At 39.5% G+C, this 22,771-nt stretch overlaps 1 protein-coding gene across 2 annotated transcripts in view; it reads left to right on the top strand.

Annotated features, from left to right (window-relative positions):
• Nucleotides 1-3,984: 3,984 nt before the first annotated feature.
• Nucleotides 3,985-22,771, top strand: part of LOC118233292 (fibronectin type III domain-containing protein 5-like) — a 33,122-nt gene continuing 14,335 nt past the window's right edge. Inside the window, exons 1-3 of one of the 2 annotated variants that reach the window (XM_035428828.1) lie at nt 3,985-4,838; nt 17,868-17,983; nt 19,031-19,229. In XM_035428828.1, the coding sequence (XP_035284719.1) occupies nt 4,769-4,838; nt 17,868-17,983; nt 19,031-19,229 (385 nt within the window). In that variant the 5' untranslated portion in view covers nt 3,985-4,768. The remainder of the gene's footprint in view (nt 4,839-17,867; nt 17,984-19,030; nt 19,230-22,771) is intronic. The other variant, XM_035428827.1, reaches the window with a different exon arrangement.

Genomic DNA, 22,771 nt, shown 5'->3' with positions numbered 1-22,771 from the left:
AGGAAAGGAGAAAAAACAAGCAGTTGAAATGCACCTCTAGGGTGCGTCCCATTACTATTCACTCCTCACCTCCTTTTCCTCACTTCCCCACTACCACTCGTCTCCTACCCTGAAATATGCAGAGTACAGGAGAGGAGGTTTTAAGCCACTTTGCTCATACAGTTCTGTGCACTGTGCTTGTCTCCTCCAATATTTGAACACTGGAGGGAGGAAGGACACTGATTGGTTTCCGGGGAACTGGGGAGAGGAGGATAAATTCCTTGAATATTGGGACGCAACCCTACAGCTTCTTCGGGCACCCTGAGGGCAAGTACCACACAGATTGGCTGAAGATTAGAAATAACTTGATAAATAATATAAAGGAGATATAACAAGCCATCTCACAGGAGGCTGTTGAAACAAGTCCTTCCACATCTGCTTTAGCTGCAGTAAGGGAAAATTCATAAATGGGCTATAAGGCTGTGTGTGTGTGTGTGTGTCTGTGTCTGTGTCTGTGTGCGTGTGCATGTGTGTCATTTCAATTTGACTCTAAGTTAAGAACAAATGTTGGCTGAAATGTTTGTTCTTTGAGTTGTTGTCATGTTTCTTTTCCAGTAGGCCTAAGTAGCGTTTATGACCATGTGTGCATACTCTGCTCAGTTACACAGGTGAGTTGATAAAAAGCTTTCCTCAGGTGCTACAGCTCTGGGTCTACTGACTGTAGATGGGTTGTGGAGCATCAGAGGCGTGGGATGTAATCTAAACATTCACTCACCCTGAGGCCCAGATTAAACTGCTGATACACCAGTTCAGCACAAATGCATCCTACAGCTGCGGACCTTCAATCTTACCCACAGGGCAGATACGATCAGGCTGAACAGGATGGTACAGAAAAACAAGGCCAAAAATACCTTTTCCATTCTAAACCTGGAAGAGGCAACACAAAGCGTGCTCCCATGGGATAATTCAGAAAGTAGAGTCGGCCTGACCCAATAAGCAACATAAGCAGCTGCTTTGGGCCCCACCCAGGGGCCCCCATAATTATTCTAATATATATTTTTTAGGGAGTGGGTGGGTTGATGGGGGCCTGAATCAAGTCCTGCTCAGGGCCTTCAAATACTAGGGCCAGCACTTCTCAGAAGCAACACAAATATACCGCATTGCTCTTGACTGATGCCACCAACCTTGCAGACATGCAGTGAGTGCTGCAGGCTTCAAGACCCATCTCCCAACACCCTATAGCTGGCTATGGTCAAATTCATACTTAAATTAATAAAGAGATATTTCACTTTGTATAGCACAAGTAATTTTGTTGAGCCTACCCCATTGTATTTGCATCACGTGAATGCTAGCAACATCAGTGGTCCCTGTTGACCATTAACGGCAGTGCTGTTCGTCCCAGCTTTCCGGTTTCCATTCACTCCTATTCATTTTCGCGACCTCGCTGAAATTAATCGTTTTTTAATCGTGCTTTACAGAAGGCACTTTTAGATCTCAAATGAGTTTTAAATATAGATAAAACTAAATCCATGGTTTTTTTTTAAACCAGATCTAATAGGACAGATTTTACTGATCTGCAGATATGAACACTTATTGAGAGTCTCACACTATAAATATCTGGGTACTTGGATTGATGGAAACCCAACTTTTAAGACCCTATTGGTAAATTAATTTTAAAAACCATGAGTAAGACTTGGTTTCCTGTACAGAAATAGATCTTGTTTCTCATTTAATAGTTTAATTTAATAGTTTCTCATTTAACAGTAGGTGGAGGACTGTTGAGGCAACATTCCTTCCAGTGCTTGATTGTGGTGGTGTGATATATAAACACACAGCTGCTTCCACCTTTAAGCCTTTAGGCTCTGTATATCATCTGGCCTGTCATTACATCACAGGCAGTAGATACTGTACTCATTGTTGTGTGCTGTGTCAGAAGGTGGGCTGGCTCTCCCTGTATCAGAGAAGGGATCAACATTGGTTCCTGTTTTATATAAAGCACTTCTCCAAAAGCTACCTCTTTATATTACTTCTCTCATTGGCTGGAGAGCTGGAGCCTATCAGACTCGCTCTCAGGACTGGTTAATTCTCCAGGTGCCACGAGTCTACTCTGAATTTGGTAAAACAGCATTTAGATATAGTGTTTTTCATACCTGGAATGAGTTACAGTGCACATTAAAGCTTAGCTGTTTGATTACCATGGGCCAATTCAGGGCCCTGATCAATAACCTGGTTACCTTTGAATACAAATGTTCTGACTGACTGGAATTGCTCTATTATTTTTATTATTATTATTATTTTCTCATTTAACATTTTATAATCAGGCCCCCATTGAAAATGAGACCCACAGTGTCTCAGTGTGATTCCCTGTGTTCTCTGTTTAAACATTTGAATGTGTTTGGAAATATGCTCAGAAAATTTTTGAATAAATGATATATAATCTGTTTAACATTATTTAAGATTTTATGTGGTGTTTACTAACACAGAGTATTTAATTTGTAGATGCGTTTTGAAACACTTTTGTATACTTAATGTAGGTAGAGTAACAAACAATACAACATTGCACGATCAAAACCTTTTTCCCCAAAGACATGACATCTCAATTAATTTAAATTGATAACCATATTGTTTATGTAATAAAATTAAAACCTGTCACCCACACTACCATTTAGCTGGTTGAATTCGTAAACACTTCAAACACATAAATGCATTGTAATATTCAAAATCAACCATTTAAATACTCATGGATTTGACCCAGTTTTTAAACAAAGATTTTTTTTTTCACCCTGATTATACCACTAAACCTCAAGAATCTGCCATATTGTTAAGGTTTTAATGGGGGAGGTTTTCGTTCTTGTACAACACTGTTGTGATTTCAAACACCTGGACGAGCATCCCCTTTGTCATCAGGATAAGAGTGGTGAAGTCTGTGATGCATTTCATTGTCCATATGGTCATCACATAAAAATCTCAGCTCTGCTGCCAACAGTTTAACCAGCTCCTGTGCTCATAGCATGCGGCCAGGTTCAGTGCATGGTACAGCACCAGACTCCCTCCCACTAGTCTCCTCTTGCACAGATGGAGAATCTCATAGCTGCCATCAATTTATAATCTCAACTGTTGACAATGAGCATAAAGCTACAATGATCAGGGATTTAAACGGGTTATGAAATAGTCTACATTTTAATAAAAATCAGCAGCCAGGCCCAATGTGGAAACACAACTTTAATCGACCCCTTATATTGATTCAGCCAGGATGCTAAATTGAGAAGAATTTTAAAAAACTTTCCCCTACACAGAGCTCCTTCCGCACATCTCTGCCTAAAGTACACACACACGCACACACACACACACACACACACACACACACACAAATATCTATGGAGGGCAGGTACCCTATAATGTGAAAGACCTCTATCCATGCACAAGCTGAATTATTTGCAGACAGAGCTACACAACAAATATCATGGTGGAAAGTAAAAAAGTGATGCCAAAATAGAAAAATTTATGCTCAAAAAAGAAAAATTTACAGTAAAAGGAAAGACATTAATCATGGCAGCTCAAACTCTGAATACACAGTCATTTTGTCCCAATCTACTAGAGTACCAACCTAGTTTTTACTCCCCTTCAGTTCTCACCCCAAAATGTATTCATCTCTTCTTTCCCCATTATGACCATTCCATGATTCCATATGGTCATGGTGAAAGTTGTCTTCATAGCCAAATGTGGTGGGGCTTTTTTGGGGTGCAGACGCCATCATTCATCAATGGTCGTCGTTCACCAGAATTCATATAACTTTACGTTGTTCCAACATTCTTCCTAACGTACACCCACCTACTTTCCATACAAATACAGGGGCATTGCGGGAAAAACGAACCAAAACAGCAGTGCTAACGCTTTGTTCAATGTCATGTGTTAACAATTACGTGGTACTATTTTCTACCAGTCGATTTCATTTTACTGACGCTGAGATAACATTGCGGTTAAATTTCAGATATGTTCAGACATGTTGTCATTCGGCTTAAGTTCATACCAGATGCCTAATTTAACACAAATGTTAATTTAATATCTTACAACGTAAGCCTTGCATTACACTATTTTACATTACATTTATTTTGCAGACGCTGAAAGCGACGTACAATAAGTACATTCCGAAGGTCACTCTCAAAGAATAATATCTTGCAATATAGGTGATACGTTGCATCCGTAGAAATAGATCCAACACAATGGAATGATGACAGGTCGTAAAGTATGCAGCGAGGCAGTTCGGTGTGAGTATCGTTTCGAATCGCCTGTTACTCGCGCAGACTGAATGGGCAGGATTTACGACGCCTGACAGCAGAAGCGCCTTTCATTTTGCAGCATAGTTCTCTAGTGCGCCTCCCTAAATAGACTTTCGGCACAGATGCAAAGAGGGCAAGCTTCGCGGTAGCTGGCATTGCTGTGTCAGAAAAAAAAAAAAAAAAACACCTGGACGTCACGTTAAATTGGTTCTCGGAGGTATGATTCTCTGAAATCTAGGAGTGTGGGAAAAAGGACAGGAAACTGTGTGGCGCGCAATTGTCGAATGTGGGACTCATTGCGCTGTCCAAGGTTTTGAAAACCCTGCTGTTGCTTTTCTGCGGCAAGACCATGAGTTGAGATTGAAAGCCGTTTCGGACGAGGCAAGAATACGAGGGAAGAGCCAACCGCGGTGAATGCTGAATGCATGCGCCTAGGTCTCTCTACATACACTATTCAGGGTAAATGGGATTTCACGTTCACCAAGCAGTATGTAAAGATTGGTTGAAGGATGGAGAAAACAGTTTTATCTGCTACGCTGCTGTTCCTGAGCTGTCTCGGTGTATCTTTGGTTCATGCGGGTAAGTTTACATTGGTGTACCGAGATCAACTTAACACAACGTAAATGCATTAAAATTACCCAGCTCATATCCTATATTTTAAAAATTCAGAGAGTTCAAGCAAGACTAACGTATGCTATCAACAACCGAAACATGTTCAAATGTGTACATTTATTCGGAATAGATTTTGTGCATTAAATATGCTCATTGTTATTGATTTTCAGTTGAATTCGATCGCAACGTCCTTATGTAATGTATTATTCTGTTAGTTCTTTCTAAACAGCGATGAACATGTAGAAACATATATAGGCTAATGGTCAATGTAAGAGAGAAAGAATGACAATTCGGATTTATATTTGTGTTTAATGTTAACATATTTTACGTACTTGAACCGTAAGCTACCTGTGTTTCTTGTTACCTGTATTTTATATTGCGGTATCGTGTTGTTCTATATGTAAGACATTAAATTGAACCGACTTAACCTCCTTAAAACAAGTTTATGCACATGAATGCTGAAGCACTCTGTACATGAAAATAGCTTAGATTGAGTCAATACGTTTGTTGTGCATTCAAAGCTCTGGTTGACCTTCGGATCTAAAAAAGAAACTGGGTCGATTTAGGAACCATGATTCTGTTGCTTCTGTAGGCTTCATGATTGTGTTGATAGTTCTGCAGCCCAGTCAATTTAGGGAGGAAATCGGTCGACTTGTAACTGAAAATATAAAATGAATTTCCAACCGTACAGAATCGCCTGCTTATCAATACTCTCACACACGCGCATTGGAATAGCAACCAGTGTCCAGGCCTTATGTCACACACTTCGTCGGTAATTCCAAGCTCCAGAAAACACGCGCCTATTTCTGCATATATGAAAACCTATGTCTCCATTAAAAATTATACAAAGTTGTTAATGTTTAAAAGTTTAAAAACAAAAAGATTTACGGAAACGTACAAGGGGGTAGGTTTTAATGTCAACATTAATGAGGACACATTTGAGCATTGTCCTACAGGCTACCAGTGCTCCTACCACCTCAGCATGAGTGCAGCCACACACACGCACACACACACGCAGTGCCATTATGTACATGCAGAGATCCATCAAAGACGGTCTGTGCCTGAGCTGCCTAACATGGCCATCACTTTAAGGAATGGTCACTTAAAGTAAATTAGAAGCACAGTGCTTCTATCAAACAGTGCAACAACACTGTCTATTTAATGAAATTTTACGGTCTGTTGACTCAAACTCTGTTCCCGACTGTAAATATATTCTCCTGACTTCTGGCTTCATTACTGAGAGACACAAATGGCACTGCGACAGCAGTCACTTTTGTCCTCTGAGAACAAATTAAAGGCCAGCCAGTGTGGAATTATTTTTTAGATTATTTATTTTCCCACTGTAGGCTACACTGAATATGTGGGTTTGAAAATTGCTACCTTGTCACATTTTGCTACATTACCCTACATTTTGTTTTAGAGACTCCTGAAATCTCTGACTTAGACAAACCTATTTTTTCATATAATGGATTAATTTGGTAATTAAAATTTTGGATTAGGTGGTAACCTTTTTTCTATGATTGAATGCACACAGCTAATGTTAGCTAGCTAGCCACTTAACATTAGCTAGCTTTAGTGAAAGAAGAAATTTTTACTTGGCAATAAATGCTTCACACGCATTTAGATTTCACTGTACGTAGTAGAAGCATAAGATCTGTTATTTACTTCTGAGAGCAGGAGATTAAAGTGGGAATTTTGCAGATTTGTACCAAAAATTCAGAGCATGTGTGGTGCCTGTACAGAATAAAGGAGGAAAATATAATGTCAAGGAATAAATTATACTATTCCTGTTCCAAGTCTTAGACAATAAACTTAGCTGGAGGAGCAATGAGGCAATGTGCAAACAGTTAACACTTTGTGGTATTAATAAAATGATGGGACAAAGCATGGTTTGGGTTTAAGAGAATTATTGGAGGATACGATCTAGTGGTGCCTACATATTGGTGTGGATGTATGCCCCTCATCCTTATTTAAGTCTACTATATGCCGATTGAAAGATACACATAGTAAACTGTTGGAGCCACCTTATAAGTTTAATTCATTGGCCTATTTCTATTTTTATTATTCTGGCCGTGGAGGTACATGTCTATGGTCCAGCCATGTCTAGCCTTCTACACCACCTGGCTTTAGTTTGGGGAATTACATGAGAGCGAGAGAGGGAATTTCCATTCTGGTGTGTCAGGCGAGGCCAGCTGCCGTACGTTAGGAAGTGAAGCCGAGCTCAGTGATGTGTGTTTGGCAGAGCCAGTGTGTCAAAAAGTTTCTTGAACCACATCTGTTCAATGTAATGTTGGAATACTGTTTTACCCTTTGTCAATATTGGGAACTGTCCTCAATGCTCTGGACTTTTCTCTTTGGATTGTAAAATAAATATTTAGGTTTTTCAACATGACCTTAATCTGGATTCAATGGATTTTGGTAAATGTTTTTTTTTATTTTATTTTTTTTTATATATCAATAGTTTTACCTGGTAGTTACCAAAAGCCAAAGCTGCCGCACTACAATAAACTGAAGCATCATTTCTAAAACCAAATTGTGTCTTAATTATATATTACATTACATTACATTACATTACAGGCATTTGGCAGACGCTCTTATCCAGAGCGACGTACAACAAAGTGTATAACCATAACCAGGAACAAGTATGACGAAACCCCTAGAGAGAAGTACCGGTCCAAGTACAGGGAACAACCGCATAGTTCAACCTGGACCCTGGTGGTTAAACTGATTAACACTAACAACGAGAACGGCAACAACGCAATCTATGGAAAAATAAAAATAAATAAAAATACAAGTAGTCGTTAAGACTGGCGCATCAACTAAGTCACCTACATATATTTTGCTCTAAATATAACACTTGGTATTTTGTATCCTGAATTATATCACTAAAAATGTCCAATTTTGCAACCAGTGTCCAGGATATAAAAACATGAAAAATTTTATATCTCTAAAAATGTATTCCTGTAAACTACAGACAAGTCTTTTAGTGTCAGCATGGTCTCTCTCACACATGATAATGACATTTATTATGCTAATTCATTTTACATTCTGAAAGAAACAAACACTAGCCTTGGAACCGTTATACAATGTATATTTTGTATTTCATATCCATACTCAGAGATTAATTTTGCTTTGTATAGGCTTTACCTGTTGGTCTATTCTTGCATATACTGTAGCAACTGTGTAATTTATACAGTTAATTTTTATGTTTGAAACATGGTGGAATGACCTCCCCGTGGCGGTCAGAACAGCAGAGAATCTGACTACCTTCAAACGCAGACTAAAGACTCATCTCTTCAGGCTGCACCTCTCCCCACCCCTCCCTAGCCTATAGTTTAGCTCAAACGTACCTAGTTAGGCTAATACGATTATGTTAGTTTTTATTTGGCAGGATTGTTTTTGTTTTTTGTCTGATTCTGATTAGGCAATGTGATTTCAGTGCTAGTTTGTACTTGGCAGGATTGTTGTTTGCTGAACAGGTTACTCTACAGGGTTGGAGTCCTGATCTATGTGGTCACTTCTGGCACTACGATCTTTACTTCACTCTAGTGTGTTTCTTTTGCACCTCTGCACCTTGAACTAATGCACTTGTTGTACGTCGCTCTGGATAAGAGCGTCTGCTAAATGCCTGTAATGTAATGTAATGTAATGTAATGTAATGTAAACAGTGAAACACCATAATACTATTTTGTACATATTGTCCTGATGAGACATACAACAAACTGTAGAGTTGAACATGTCATTTGGAAGGTCAGGTAGCCTACCCAAGCACCCTGAGCAGGTATAGCCCTCCTTACAAGACAACACTTACATGTGCATTTGTTATTTAGTACCTATGTGATTGACCACACTGAAGAATGATTAATCATATTTGAATGCCTTGGGCAGTAAATAGATTGTAATGATATGTAATGCACTTAGTGTAACTTAATGTAGCAATTTAATTACTGCGGGAACCATATAAACAGAGAACCCTGTGGGCCCATAGTCCCATTTTAGAAGGCACTTTGTACAGCTGGAGGCTTTTGGCTTGTCTCTCAAGAGTGATTTATCACTAACAAGTATTTATCAACTAATCGACTTCTTGATCTTTTCTGTTTGAATAATTATAACATAGACAGTGTGTATTCTTGTGTAGATGTTGTACATGACACAACACCAACACATTTTCAACCTAAATCCCTCAGGTGAATCTGCAAGAACATTGTTCTGTTCAGTTCATTGCAGTTAAAACCTTTGCTCATTTTATTTTTAATGAGCGGACGGCAGTAACAAAGCAGAAACAAACATCGACCAGGAACTCCTCAAAGCCAAGCCATGCTTATTCTGATCATAATATAGCAGGTGGAGTTTTCATACATATTCTGCATTATATTTTTATTTGACCCTTAAGCTGTACATACAGACAGGAGGAATTGGTCAAAGCGAATTGTAGACTGCATTTTTAATACCGTACAAATCCACTGATGTTGAGAGCGAACATATATAATATGCAGGCATGATGGCTTAATTTCACAGGACTTGGAAAATGTGTTAAACCAAGGTGAGAAGACAAGGATTGGAACAGGGTGACTGCAGCAGAACCATTCCGCTGTATCACTGAAAATGAGTGTTCTGTGTTCTGTTGTCTTTCATCTCCCCTGTCACACAGTGGTTCCGATCACACAATCTCCAGCCCCAACCGCCAGCCCCACAGCCCCAATTTAATGTCACTACTGCCTGTGTCATTAAGTACTGCTCTGTGTCCTCAGAGTGCTGGAACTAGCAGTCTGGAACTGTTGATGATACCGTATACCTGAGAGGGCAGGGTACGTGCTGAGCCAGGTTTAGTGTCACAGAACGGGGATTAGACCCCCGACACCGGGCAATTTTTAATGGCCTTGGGGACTTACATATGAACACAGATTCTAAATGATCTGACTGAAGTCACCCTGTACTGCATTTTAAAGGCATTCAACACTTTATTCATTGTGTGTGTGTGTGCATGTGTGTGTGTGTGCGCGTGTGTGTGCATGTGTGTGCTTGTGTGAATATATGCTTATATCTGGTTGTTCTATGTAAATATTGGCGACCTGAGGAACCCAGGCAATACTGAACTCACCCTGGAGGAGCTAAAATAACAGAATCCCACCACAACAGATTCCCAGTCCTAGTCGGCTATCAGCAACACTCAGGCTTGAATTTCTGATTTGCAGTCTATAGGGCCCAGTATGCAATCACTGTGAATCAGCCTCCCTGGAGCTTAAATATTGATGGTAAACTGGAGATGGTGAAAGTCTAAAGGATGGCAGCTATTCTCAAAGCTGTCTGATTCTGCCTCTTTTTCTTTGATTTACAAAGCCAAGCACACGTTTTAGGCAGGGATGATTAGAGTCAACATCCTATAACTTCATCAGACAACTGCATGTCCCCTTTGTGGCATGGTTTGCAGCTGATCCCATTGGAGTCCCATTGCCTTGACGTACCCTTGTGATGCGGGTTAAGTGACAGGAATCCCAAGAATATGGAAATAAGATGTTACATACAAATCAGGATATACAGAATGCAATCAAGCGACTGTTTCATCCATTTACACTCAGTATTGGTGTCTAAAAAAAGCTGTTCAGAGATAACGGGGGTGTATTGAACCAATATGAATAAAAGTTAATGAGCACTTCACTTTGTATAGAAGTCATTTCTGAAGTAGGATATCCACGGGGAGTGCTCTACAAAGCGCACTGAAAAGGTTTTGTGTTTTTTAAATACATTCATGTTGGGGTTATCAAAAGACATTTTGGTGATTATTCATAAAAAGTGTTCATCTACTTTCATTTAGTCAGCTGTTAACCAAGTATGTTCAAAATCCCTTCACATCAAGGAGACCAGTGGTCAGAGGCATGGAAAGATAATATGTCCAGCAATCTGTCCAGCCAGTGGTCACCATATTGACTATGAATGACTTAAAACTGAGAAAACTTGCTTCACAGTCCATACCAAAATGGCTGTAGATGTTTGCATGGGCAACTTACCAGAGTCACTGATGCAATATAGCATGGCATTTTTGGCACCACTATTACCACTGCTATTTCTCCCTACCTGCATGGTATGTGACCTTCTAAGGTATCTTCTATGTATGGGTTGCCATTGTTAGATATATGTTTTTACAGTATATGGTCAGTCTGTGTATAAATCTGGAGTCCAGGACCCAGTACACAAGATGTCCTGCATTAATTTATTGGTGCATCTATTAATTAATGTATTAGTCTGGATATGTCCTTGTAGTAGGAGATAGTAAGTGTCAATGCAATGCAATGCAAGGTTCTGCTGGCTGCCTCCTGTTTTTCCCATATCTCATGTCTCTTTTAGCCACGTTGTATCTCAGACATCTTCATAGTATGGATACTGTCAGTGAACAGCAGTCGTAAAATGTAAATTATGAAATACAACGGGTTTTTCCCTCAGATTAATATTTAACCCTCACACCCAAGGTGATCTTAGAAGCAGTGTGATGTTGTAATTAGGCGCATGTATGGGTTACATTTGAGCTGCTTGACCTATAAAAGTTATATATTGAAACGCATCTGCTACGTGTGCAGTTTCAAACACCTCCAAAGCCCTAAACTTTGACTGCTTTTCTCCTACCCACAGTTCCATCTCTCTAACTTCCCAGAACCCTTTGCAGACTTAAGATAAAGCTGCATCACAGCAGAGCATAGCGCATTCTACCATAACATTTTTTTCCATTCTCTCGATCCATTTCCTTCTCATTTGTAGGAAGAGAATGGGGGGTTTTGAGCATTTTCACAATTGGTTCACTGGGTTGTAATCTTCATTAGGCATACAATGTGGAATATTGGACTGTTGGCTTTCCATACCAACACCTGGGAAAAGCCAGATGGTCTCTATCTGGTAATAAGTCCGGGGGGAGGAGGCACAGATGATTTTCTGTGGCTTTTCTGTTGCTGTGCTAAGCCACAGAAACTGTGCTGCCAAGAGCTGCAGACATCCAATGTCTTGCGCTGACCTTTTTGGTCTTCACTGCGTTGTAAATCCCGCTTTATGAAGGGCATGTCACCAGTGTTTCATCTTTTTACCGCCTTGTCGATATTTCTCCAGCCAGTTCTGCATTGTTATAGATGCTGTGAGGATATATAGCCCTGCCCTCTGACAGGAGCACGGCCATTCCACTCATTTGGAAGATTACTGAGGTTTTTCCAGTCGGGTCCGTTTCCTCCAGAGAAATGTAATAGCATTACTTCACTAGATGCCTAACCACAGAATGACACAACTAGCAGAGAGAAACACTAATTTAAAGGTAAGGATCAAAGGAGAGAGAGAGAAGGAGAGATCGACATAGAAGTGAGAAAGAAGAAAATCAAGGGGGGCAAGGTGGTGACAAAAATAAAGATTAGGTGAAGAAAGGCATTCGGGAGCAAGACTAGCCCTGGTAAGGCCCCAAATGCATCAAAGTCCTGGTAATGACACCAAGCACAGGTAAATTTACACGTCTGGGGGAGAGGCAGAGTGGAAGTGACAGCAATATGTACCTGACAACTGGCTGAGGACATGTCCTGTCCCAGACCTCATATTGGGCTGTCAGCACATGTAAAATCTGAAGAGAAAGCATGAGAGACAGATGACATCCTGGCACCCACACTGACATCATCACTCTGAATTGTTTTGGTTTTTAAACCTGTGTATGTGTTTAACAGAATATTTGTTACACAGACATCCTGATCAGGACAGTATATGTACAGTGTCCAGTAATGGGGCAACTACTTTTAAAGTGTAGTTTTACGAACAAGCAATTACTTCACACACTGAAAGTATCTTAACTGCAGCAAAGCTACCTAAAGAGAAATGTAGCTTGCAAAACTACAAATACTCAAATAATGTACTTCAAACTATTTTGTAAAGAAATTAGAAAAAAATTATCATTAACATGTTCCCCAGGCATGATGCTCAGTTGGGAGAACCAGCAATGTCTGCAATTGGCAGTTGACAGTTGGCAGCTATAGTGAAATGCTTTTCACCAATCAGGATTAGAGGAAAAAGAGAGAGAGAGAGGGTGGTATTGAGTCAAAGGGGTCAAAATTGCAGTAGTTCCTACTGCTCAAAGTATTGAAGTACTACAACCACTACCCAGATTTGAATGCAGTTGAACTACCAGCAAACTGCTGCAAAATTAAACTACTATTTCAACTAGATGTAGTTAAACTTCTCTCCAACGCTGTCATTGTCTTGCATTTTACATGTTGTGCATTTATACAGTTGGATATTTACCAGAAGTAGTTCATGCAATGTACTTTGGTCTATGGTAGAACAGCATTGCTCCACCCGGGACTTACAGTAGACCTATGCCCCTTAAACCTGCACCTTCAGTGCAGTGGTGAGGATGGCAGCTTTTATAATAGATGGACTACTTCAAGGAACAGATAACTTTTTAATGAGAAACCAAACCTGAAACAGCTGTACTGAAAATACCACGCGTTACCTGTATGAATATTCTCTGCAAACACTATTGGCTTACGACACTATTGAGTATGTTGAGCCATGTAATTTCTTGGGGATCATTTTTACCATTTAAAAGTGAAAATATTTTCTAGCTTCAATTAGAATTCATGTCATATGATGAAAGGTAATTATAAAATATACCTGACTGCTTATAACTTTCTAAGCAAATTAAAATGAACCCTTATAAAGTGGTCTAGTGGGACTGCGTGTATCAAAGTGAATTAGATTCATACATTTTTTCACACCAATTGAAAATGACAAAATAATGTTTTCAGCAGTCTTTTTATGTCAGTGACATTGATGTTGATGTATGTTGGTAGTTACTTTTAATTTTGTTGTGAACAATGTCAGTGAAGGAATTATGTTTACCGGCAGAAAAGTATATCCAAATGTTAAAGATAGAAAGGCTGTCTCCTTTTCAATTAAATTATATAATGTTAAGATTGTAAATGTAGCCACATCTCCTGTCTGATTTCCTGTAGAAAAAAAATCAAATTACGTTAAAATTTCTCTTAGTTCAGCTCACAACCAAGATTTTTCTCTTTACAAAGGGAAATTCACAGAATTCTGGGAGGTCTGCCCACTCTGTCTCAGACTGGCCACATTAATACTGTTTCATTCTCATTAGCTCCAAATGCTCCAAAGATGTGTTCATGAAAGCGTGCTGTCTAATCTGCATTTTCACCTAGGGAGACCGGATCCAGCTTAGACAACACACAATTCTTTCCATTATTATTATTATTTTTTTATTTTTTTCCTTTACATTGTTTCAAATCAGACAAGCTACAACAGCAAAAAATGCAAGCAAAAAATCTGAAATATGCAAGATAATATGGAACATGTATGGTTTGCTTCTGGTTATATACAAAACAACACAAATAAGAACAAGTGTTGCATGCATGCTTCACATTTATTGGTGCAATCAGCAATAAATTATTTATTAGACTTGGCATATGCTAATGAAGTGAAAATAATTAGAAAAACAGTAGAATTACTCTGCCTAATTAAAACCCCAGTCTCTCATGATCAGTCTAGGTGACACAGAGGGAATCAAAGCAATGCCTACACGCTGTCATTTTAAAAGACCCAGGGATTGGGAACAAATAGCTTTACTCAGTGTTGGGGGGATTGTTTCCATTGGCGAGCTGTGAATTCAAGAAAAAGAAAGTCCAAAGGAATCAGTGCTGTTCTAGCAGCTCAGGGATCAATCAATTCTAATCATGTCTATTTCAAAGTCAGAACAAATTCAGTAATGAGAGTAAATTAAGGCTCTTCCTACGATACAGGAACTGAAGTGCAGAAATTTTCTTTGCAAGGCCATGTGGTTGAGTACGGTTGCAGCTGGAGACAGGAGTAATCTTTGTTTCATTCTTTTTGTGTGTTTGTTTGTTTTTTTGTTTATTTGATTGGTTTTTGGATTCCTGCACTGATTAAGTGTTTACAGAAGATCATTCAAAAAGCAAGAGACAAAAGACAAGAGGACTGAATATGTATTTATAAGCAAAGACAATACAGCTCTGAGGACAGGAAAGAGTAGAAGTAGAGGGTATGATGAATCTGGAGGATTAAGATGCAATACAAAACCAATATGGCTTTATGGATGCAGGAAATTGCACCTCCTTGACCGTAGCCTACCATGTTTAAACTAGCACAGGCCAGTTTTAAACATTAGAATTTTATACAGCATCTTTGCAGTTGCTAAAGCAATTGAGGTTGATTGAGTGTAACATTAGGCCTCTTGGTGCGTTCCTCATTAGTCTTGATGCTAATTACATGGGGAGAGAAACTATTGAGTCTGAGCAGTTCCTTCAGGCAGGCAGTGTTATCCTCTGCATATTTTGTTTTCGGTTTTAATGGAACTCCTGAGATTTCAGAAAAACTGGAGGTACACACAGATTATTCAGAATGTCTTGGTTCTGCCTTTCCACTAAAACAAGAAGATCACAAACCAAATGGTGTGACAACCACAGAAGTTTCGCTTTTGAGACAAGGCAGATTTGGAACCACAGCCAATGTTCTCTTATTCCTTTGATTCATGAAGCTAAACAGCATTGAAATTGTAGTGCATGACCTTTTGATGCTGAGGAAATTATTCAGTCAATATTATGATTTCACACGAACAAAGAATATATATATATATATATATATATATATATATATATATATATATATACTTTCTATCATTTATTGAATAGCAGTGAATAACATTGATAACTGTTCAGCTAGTAAGCATTGTAGCTAGGAAGTAGCCTTGATCAGGTCAAAAAAACTTTGTTTTATTGCTTTTCCAGAAAACTATAGGTGATTTAACAAGGCATCTATTGTTTCCTTTATCTGTCTGAATCAGTGAGGGACCTTTTTTAGACCTATTCCTCTTTATTTTTGTTAATGTCATAGAATTACAGTGAGCTCAATAATGTTTGGGACATAGCATATCCTTTCTTGACTTGACTCTGTAGTCCACAACTGTGGATTTGTAGTCAAACTATTGTTGTTTAGTGCACATTCTCAGCTTTTATTAAAGGGTATTTTTATACATTTTAGTTTTACTATGTAGAAATGACAGAACTTTTTATACATAGTCCCATTACATTTCAGGACACCATAATGTTTGGGACAAATGGCTTCAAATGTGTTTCTGATGAGTCAGGTGTGTTTAATGACTTCCTAAGTGCAGGTATAAGAGAGCTTTCAGCATCTAGTCTTGATTTTAGGCTTTTGATTGGCATTTGTCAATATAGGGACCACAGTTATACAAATGGAAGCCAATGAAATCATTGTGAAGCTGAGAAATAAGAATAAACAGTCAGAGGCACTTGCCAAACCTCAACTGTTTGGAACATTATTAAGAAGAAAGAAAGCACTGGTGAGCTTAGTAATTGCAATGGGCCTGGTAGGCCAATTAAGACCTCTACAGTTGATTACCAGTGACTAATGTCTGCAGATGTCTTAATGAACAGAACTACAGAGGCTTCCCTGCAAGATACAAACCACTGGTTAGCTGCAAATCAGGATGATCAGGTTATAGTTCACTAAGAAGTCCATAAAGAACCTGCACAGTTCTGGAAAAAGGTCTTGTGGACAGACAAGACCAAGATTAATTTGTATCAGCGTGATGACAAGAGCAAAGTATGGAGGCCAAATGGAACTGCCCAAGATCCAAAGCACGCCCCCTCATCTGTGGTGGTGGTGGGCGTGTTATGGTTTGGGCATGTATGGCTGTCACAGGCACTGGCTCATTTGTCTTCATTGATGATGTAAATGCTGACAGAAGCAGCAGAATGAATTCTGAATCGTAGAGAAGCATCTTATCAGCTCAAGTTCAACGAAACGCACCCAAACTCATTGAATGGGACTTCATCCTATAGCCAGACAAAAACTGGAAAATTCTTATTCACCCAAACTGAATCCAGTTTCACATTAGTTTTTTATACTAAAGATAAGGCAACTAGCTGTGCTGAGGCAACTAGTCCTGAAACAAGCAGGAGTGGAAGATGGCTGCAATACAGGCATGGCAGAGCATTACCAGAGAAGATACTCACCACATGGTGGTGAGTATCACAGACTTCGAGCAGTCATTGCATGCAAAGGATATGCGAAGTACTAAACATGACTACTTTCATTTACACAACATTAAAATGTCCCAAACATTAGGGTGCCCTGATATGGGGGGCTATGTATAAAAAGTCATTGAAAAGTAAAATACCCTTAAATAAAAGCTGAGAATGTGCATTTTTACCACTGTAAATGTACCTATGTAAATTGTTTGATTAAAAATGTAAAATTGTGGAGTACAGAGCAAAATCACGAAAAAAAAATATGTTTTTGTCCCAAATATTATGGAGCTCACTGTTTATGTGTGCTATTGTTCCGCCAGGTGTCTGTGGCTCTATCATAGAAAATATTTTTCAATTTAATGTCACTTCCAAGACATGACTAATTCACATGCACTGTGATTGCTGCATTGGTAGCCATAGTAAGTCATTAACAAGGCATTAGCTCAGTATTATGTGTGTTGCTGCCCCACACACTATTTATAAGGACAAATATTTGTACTAATTCTGTTTTTCTAGCAGTCAAGCATGCTATGTCATGCCAGATCTGCTAGTGAGGTGGCACTAGATAAAGATATGATGGTGTCAAATGCCATAAATAAAATTAAGTGAGTAACGGCTGCATTGACTAAGAGAGGCCTAACTATGCCACTCAAGTAGCAGATTCTAAGAAATACAGTTCTCACACATCTCTTTCTTATCAGCCCCACATTAGAGAAAAAGTGTTTTCCTTGAAAGAAAAATAGACCACAAGTCTCTCCATAAACTGAATTTTCTTACAAAAATCGAAAAATAAAAATAGCCAACATTGTTCAGGGCTTGTAAGTTATTTGTTGAACTAGCCATGCTATCTGGAGGCCTTGCAAACTGACAGACAGAAAGTTAAATCTCATTAATATAAAATGGTTTCATTCATCTCCTTCACGCAGTTTTGCATTTGTGGTTTCAGACAGTCTGTCAGCTCCCCTCAATGTGACTATCAGGGAGCTTAAGGTGAACTCGGCGGTGGTGACATGGGACATCTTTGAAGGGGACCCCGTCATTGGATTCGCCATTACGCAGCAGGTCAGCGACAAGAACGCCCCCTTTACCCTGTGATTAGAGCACCATTAGATTTATCACAGACAGAGAGGCCCTCAGTCTCTCACTCAACTCGTCATTCACACCTGTCCTTTTTTGGTTTTGTTGAGGTGTTATGCTGTTATGTTCAAATGAACTCTCACACTAATTACTGTTTATACCAACATAACAACTTTGTAATATCTAGTGTCTGGTACATAAGTAACATTGTCACAAAATTGAAAAATTTATATTCTTATCAAGGGCTGATGGTTGTAGATGGGGTTAACATGAGAGAACCTGGAATTACACAGATTATGAACTCACAGGCCACATGAGAAAAGGCACAACTGCATATACTAATGAGATGAACGCCATGTTTCATAGTATTTATTACACTATTATACAACTGCTTTGTACTTATGTATCAGAACCACCTTAAGAACCACTCTTGATATTAATGTCTTGCATAAAATATTTACCACCACAATGCAGTATATACAGTACACAATTACAAGTTTGCGGTTCCTCAGGTGACCATGAACCGAGGCAAATAATGAAGATATATAAATCTGCTGCAGTGCAACTGAGATGGATTTGATGCCATTGACTCAGGCTGCATAATTCTCACATACGAGAGATGAGTTAATGGATAGCACAGCTTAATGGTGAGAATCCAAACTGCTCAGCCGAAATCCATCAGAACAGCATGTGCTGTCTGCTGCCTCCCCCAACCCTCTGTGCGGAGGAGATCAGATCCTTCAGTGCTCAGACTCTTTCCTAAGGAACAATGAATTTCCATCTGCTGCAGCACAAAGCCATCACTCCTTGTCACTGAGTTTTATACATGATGTGAATAAATTAGGGCAGCAATGTCGTATCGGAGACAATCTTACATCTTTGCATTAGTACAATGCATGCCTTTGTGTTTGTGATTGTGTGTGTGTGCATGTGTGTATGCGTGCATGTGTGCGTGCCTGCCTGTGTATGTGTATACCATGGTTTGCTTGTCTTGTCCATGGCACTGAATCTTTTTCATGTCATCTGGAACAGAAGAAGGACGTCCACATGCTGCGCTTCATCCAGGAAGTGAACACCACAACCCGCTCCTGTGCATTATGGGAACTGGAGGAGGACACAGACTACATTGTGCATGTGCAGTCTATCAGCCTGAGTGGCACCAGCCCTCCCAGTGAGCCTGTGCGCTTCCGCACCCCAAAGGAGGCTGAAAAACTGGCCTCCAACAGTCCAGGTAAACCACACAACACTAAGAGGAAGAAGAACCTCCATGTGACAGATTAATTTATTCAAATACAGGGTGCATGAATATACTATCCTATATAAGGGTTCCTAAGAGAGGTATATGCTTGTATATGATATTCCCAAGGGATATATATGCTAGTATATGATATTCTTTCTAAGGATTCCTTAGGGGTGTATGTTGTATGCTTGAAGATGCATTCTGTCTGAGGGTTTTCAGGGTTCCTCCTATATCTTATATTGATACCTATATGTGTTGGGAGCGAGAGAGTGTGTATGCGTACCTGCATCCCATTGAAGCCTAGGAATGATCTGACAAAAAGAAAAAGAGTGCTTGTGATTTTCACTGCATGTTATAAGTGAAGAAATGATATTCAAACAGTAGGAGAATAGCAAATTGTAAACACATTGCTCAGGTGCACATAATCTCAGAAACAAAAGCCCCCTTTTAAGAAGCCCTCTCCCTGAGTTCCAGTGAACATTGTGGGGAAAAGTTGGTGAAGCGCCATCTAGACGTTCGGGTGAAAAACCAGCTACATTTGGATGAAATGTGAAGGTTTTCTAGCCAACTAGGATGTAGCCTGAGCTACACTGGGCTCCCAACCTAGATTTCCACTATGCTAGATGTTGAGATTCTGGCTTTTGCTTACTGGGGTAGGACTATATCCTCCCAGTCTTTGTGAGCAGCACAGAGGTTAATATGAAATCACTCAACAGGCTCAAGGGAAATATTTGGCAAAACATGGAAAATCAGACATAATTTTTAATCCATCTGCATACATTTTAAAATGCTAATAAACTGAATAGCTAGGTATCCAGAAAAGACAGCCAAATGTTGTTTGCAATGGCAGATGAAAAGAGAAATAACTGCCTATATCTGCCAAGAAAAGCATGCAATTTCCTTATTTTTGGTGGTAGCACCAAAAATAAATGGGTGTGCTTTATCTAATGAATGTAAGCATCTTCTGAATGAAATATAGGCACCCAGCACACTTCGCACACACTCTTTAATTGACTCAACATTCTACTGATGCTTTATGAAAGTACTGCATTCACAAAAATCAGGTTTGCTTTCTGATTATCATCTAATGAGCGAGTATGACGTTTTCATATCTGAATTATTAGCTTTGTGATGGAAATGCACATTGATTCACCATTCAGCTATCAATCCTCAAATGTCCATTTCAGTATTTGTGGTGGGTAAACATTGCTCTAGCCATGTGTGTTGAGCTTAAAGTGGATTTACATATTCATACATTTAATTTATATTCCTCTGATGTGCAGTCACAGTGTTCAGCTTTCATCTTTGGTTTAATTACCCTGAAATGTTCTAGGTTTGTTTGACATTTGTTAGAAACTACAGCTGACTGAAAATACAAGATGTTGTTTATGTGCTTCACTGTAGGCTATTCCCAGTGAGTGTCAGTCATTTGTCTGATAAGCATGGGAGGATACGTTTTCCATTATGGATTGTTATGGGCACAGTTTGTTTCTAATTCGTTATGGCAACATGCACATGCAGCAATTATTGAATGGGCAACAAAACAAAAATCCATTAATGCATCCATTAGCGTAATAAAAATGAAGGTGGTCTTTGATCATTTATGTTGCCATAATTATAAAGTGATTCCTTGCATGCTATGGTGGTTCTTGCCATCTTTTTCCTCTTAATCCCGCCGTGGCCTGGATTCGATCAACATTGTTCCTTAATTATTCATTAATGTGTGCTGGCCTACTTTTTTATTTGCAGTTTTTATGATTGCTGGACTCACCATTCTGTGAAAAAACTGAACACATACATTGGAGTTTGGGAGAAATGCTCATTTGAATCCAGGCTGTCTGTATGGTTTAACATTTATAGCACAACTTAGGCAAACTTCCTTGCCCAAGCTATGCAGCAGTACCATCTGCAAAGCTAGAGAATATAGATATATCAGTTAATTCTCAAGGGTTCTATGCATATTTCCATATGCTGTACAGTACTTAAATTATTAATCCCCCTCTGCATACGTGAGTTAATATTGTTTTTTCCCTTCTTCACTCATGATGCACCTCTCCTGCCCCCAAGAACTGGTCATTTGGTCTCAAGCTTTAATTATCATGTTGAACTAATTAGCTATGGGACTGTATATATGTGACTTGGTGACTTGCTCAGAAGACGCTGAGGGTACAGATAGCCCAGAGATACCTGCTGAAATGGAGCGACACCTCTCCCTCCTCGGCAGTCCATTGACATAGCCGGCTTACACGCGAGTTTGGGTTACCCAGATGGTAATTGTCAGGGGAGAGAGAACTCCTGAGAAGTGGAGAGGCATTAATCAGTCTGGAGCTGAGAGACTCGGGGCAGCTCAGTGAGTCATTTTTCACCTTTCCATGATATTTAATAGCAGGCACTTAATTAATTGCTGTGCCACGTTTGTCTCTTTGGAACCGGCTCAAGTGGGATGCTGAGCAGTGATGGAGGGTAGGAGATAGAGCTTCAGAGGAAACACTGCCTGTTGCTCTTCCCTGTCTGTTTCAAAGTCACCTTGGGAAGATTCTACGAGAATACAAATACCACTGGGAAACCGTTTGGTTGACCATTTCCAGCAAAACTCTGTATCACACAAATGAGTGATCGCATATCGCCCTGAATATGACCTGGGGATTGTTATTACTGAGCTGTCCAACAGTTCCCTGAATGTGACCTGGATATTATTAAGTAAAACATCTCACTGAATGTGACCTGGATATTATTAAGTAAAACATCTCACTGAATGTGACCTGGATATTGTGAAGTAAAATAGGTACACCACCCTGGTTGCCCCCTCCCTGCTTTAATACCAGGACACGGCTATCAGGAGGAGATAAAAAGTGTGCTAGATTATATAGAGGCATTCTGAACATTGGGGAAGTCTCACCAGTGCAGTCATTCTGCCGGAGGAATACACTTCATGTACAGCTGATGCAGGTAGATTGTTAGCACCTAATTGACCAGTCACTGGTGCAAAAAGAGACAGGGATGACAAACCTGCTGCCCGACACCCTACATGCCTGGAAAATCCTACTGCAAATTATGCGCCATCTAGGGGTATCGGCATGATCAGGATTCAGTACAAGACCATGGGGCACACACTTTCAGAAGAAGAAAGACTCCTCTGTGTCTCTATAGGGGAACCATAGTCCAAGGTTCTTTGACAGGTAAAATGGTTCAATCTGAGAGCTTTCACACTTGTCACACCTACCATAGAGAGTTATATAAGGAACAAAAAAGGATTCCCCTATGAAGACAAGCCAAAGAACCCTACCAGAACCTTTTCTCTAAGAGTGCATGTGCATGAACGCAGTATAGCTGGATATAGCTGCAGTTTCAATGCTTGTAGAGAGCAAAGCTGTCCTTCCAAACTATGGAAGTAGAAGTAGCTAACTTCTACTATTCTTAACCTAACTCTAATATTTTGGTGTACTCAAGTGTCTCCTACCAAACTCCTGTCTCCCACCCATGTGAAAAAATAGTATACTAAGCATACTTGGTATAAACTTTATACTTCAAGT

The sequence above is a fragment of the Anguilla anguilla genome, chromosome 8 (assembly GCF_013347855.1).
Source record: "Anguilla anguilla isolate fAngAng1 chromosome 8, fAngAng1.pri, whole genome shotgun sequence".
Lineage (NCBI taxonomy): Eukaryota > Metazoa > Chordata > Actinopteri > Anguilliformes > Anguillidae > Anguilla > Anguilla anguilla.
This window is presented reverse-complemented; position numbering and strand designations above follow the sequence as displayed.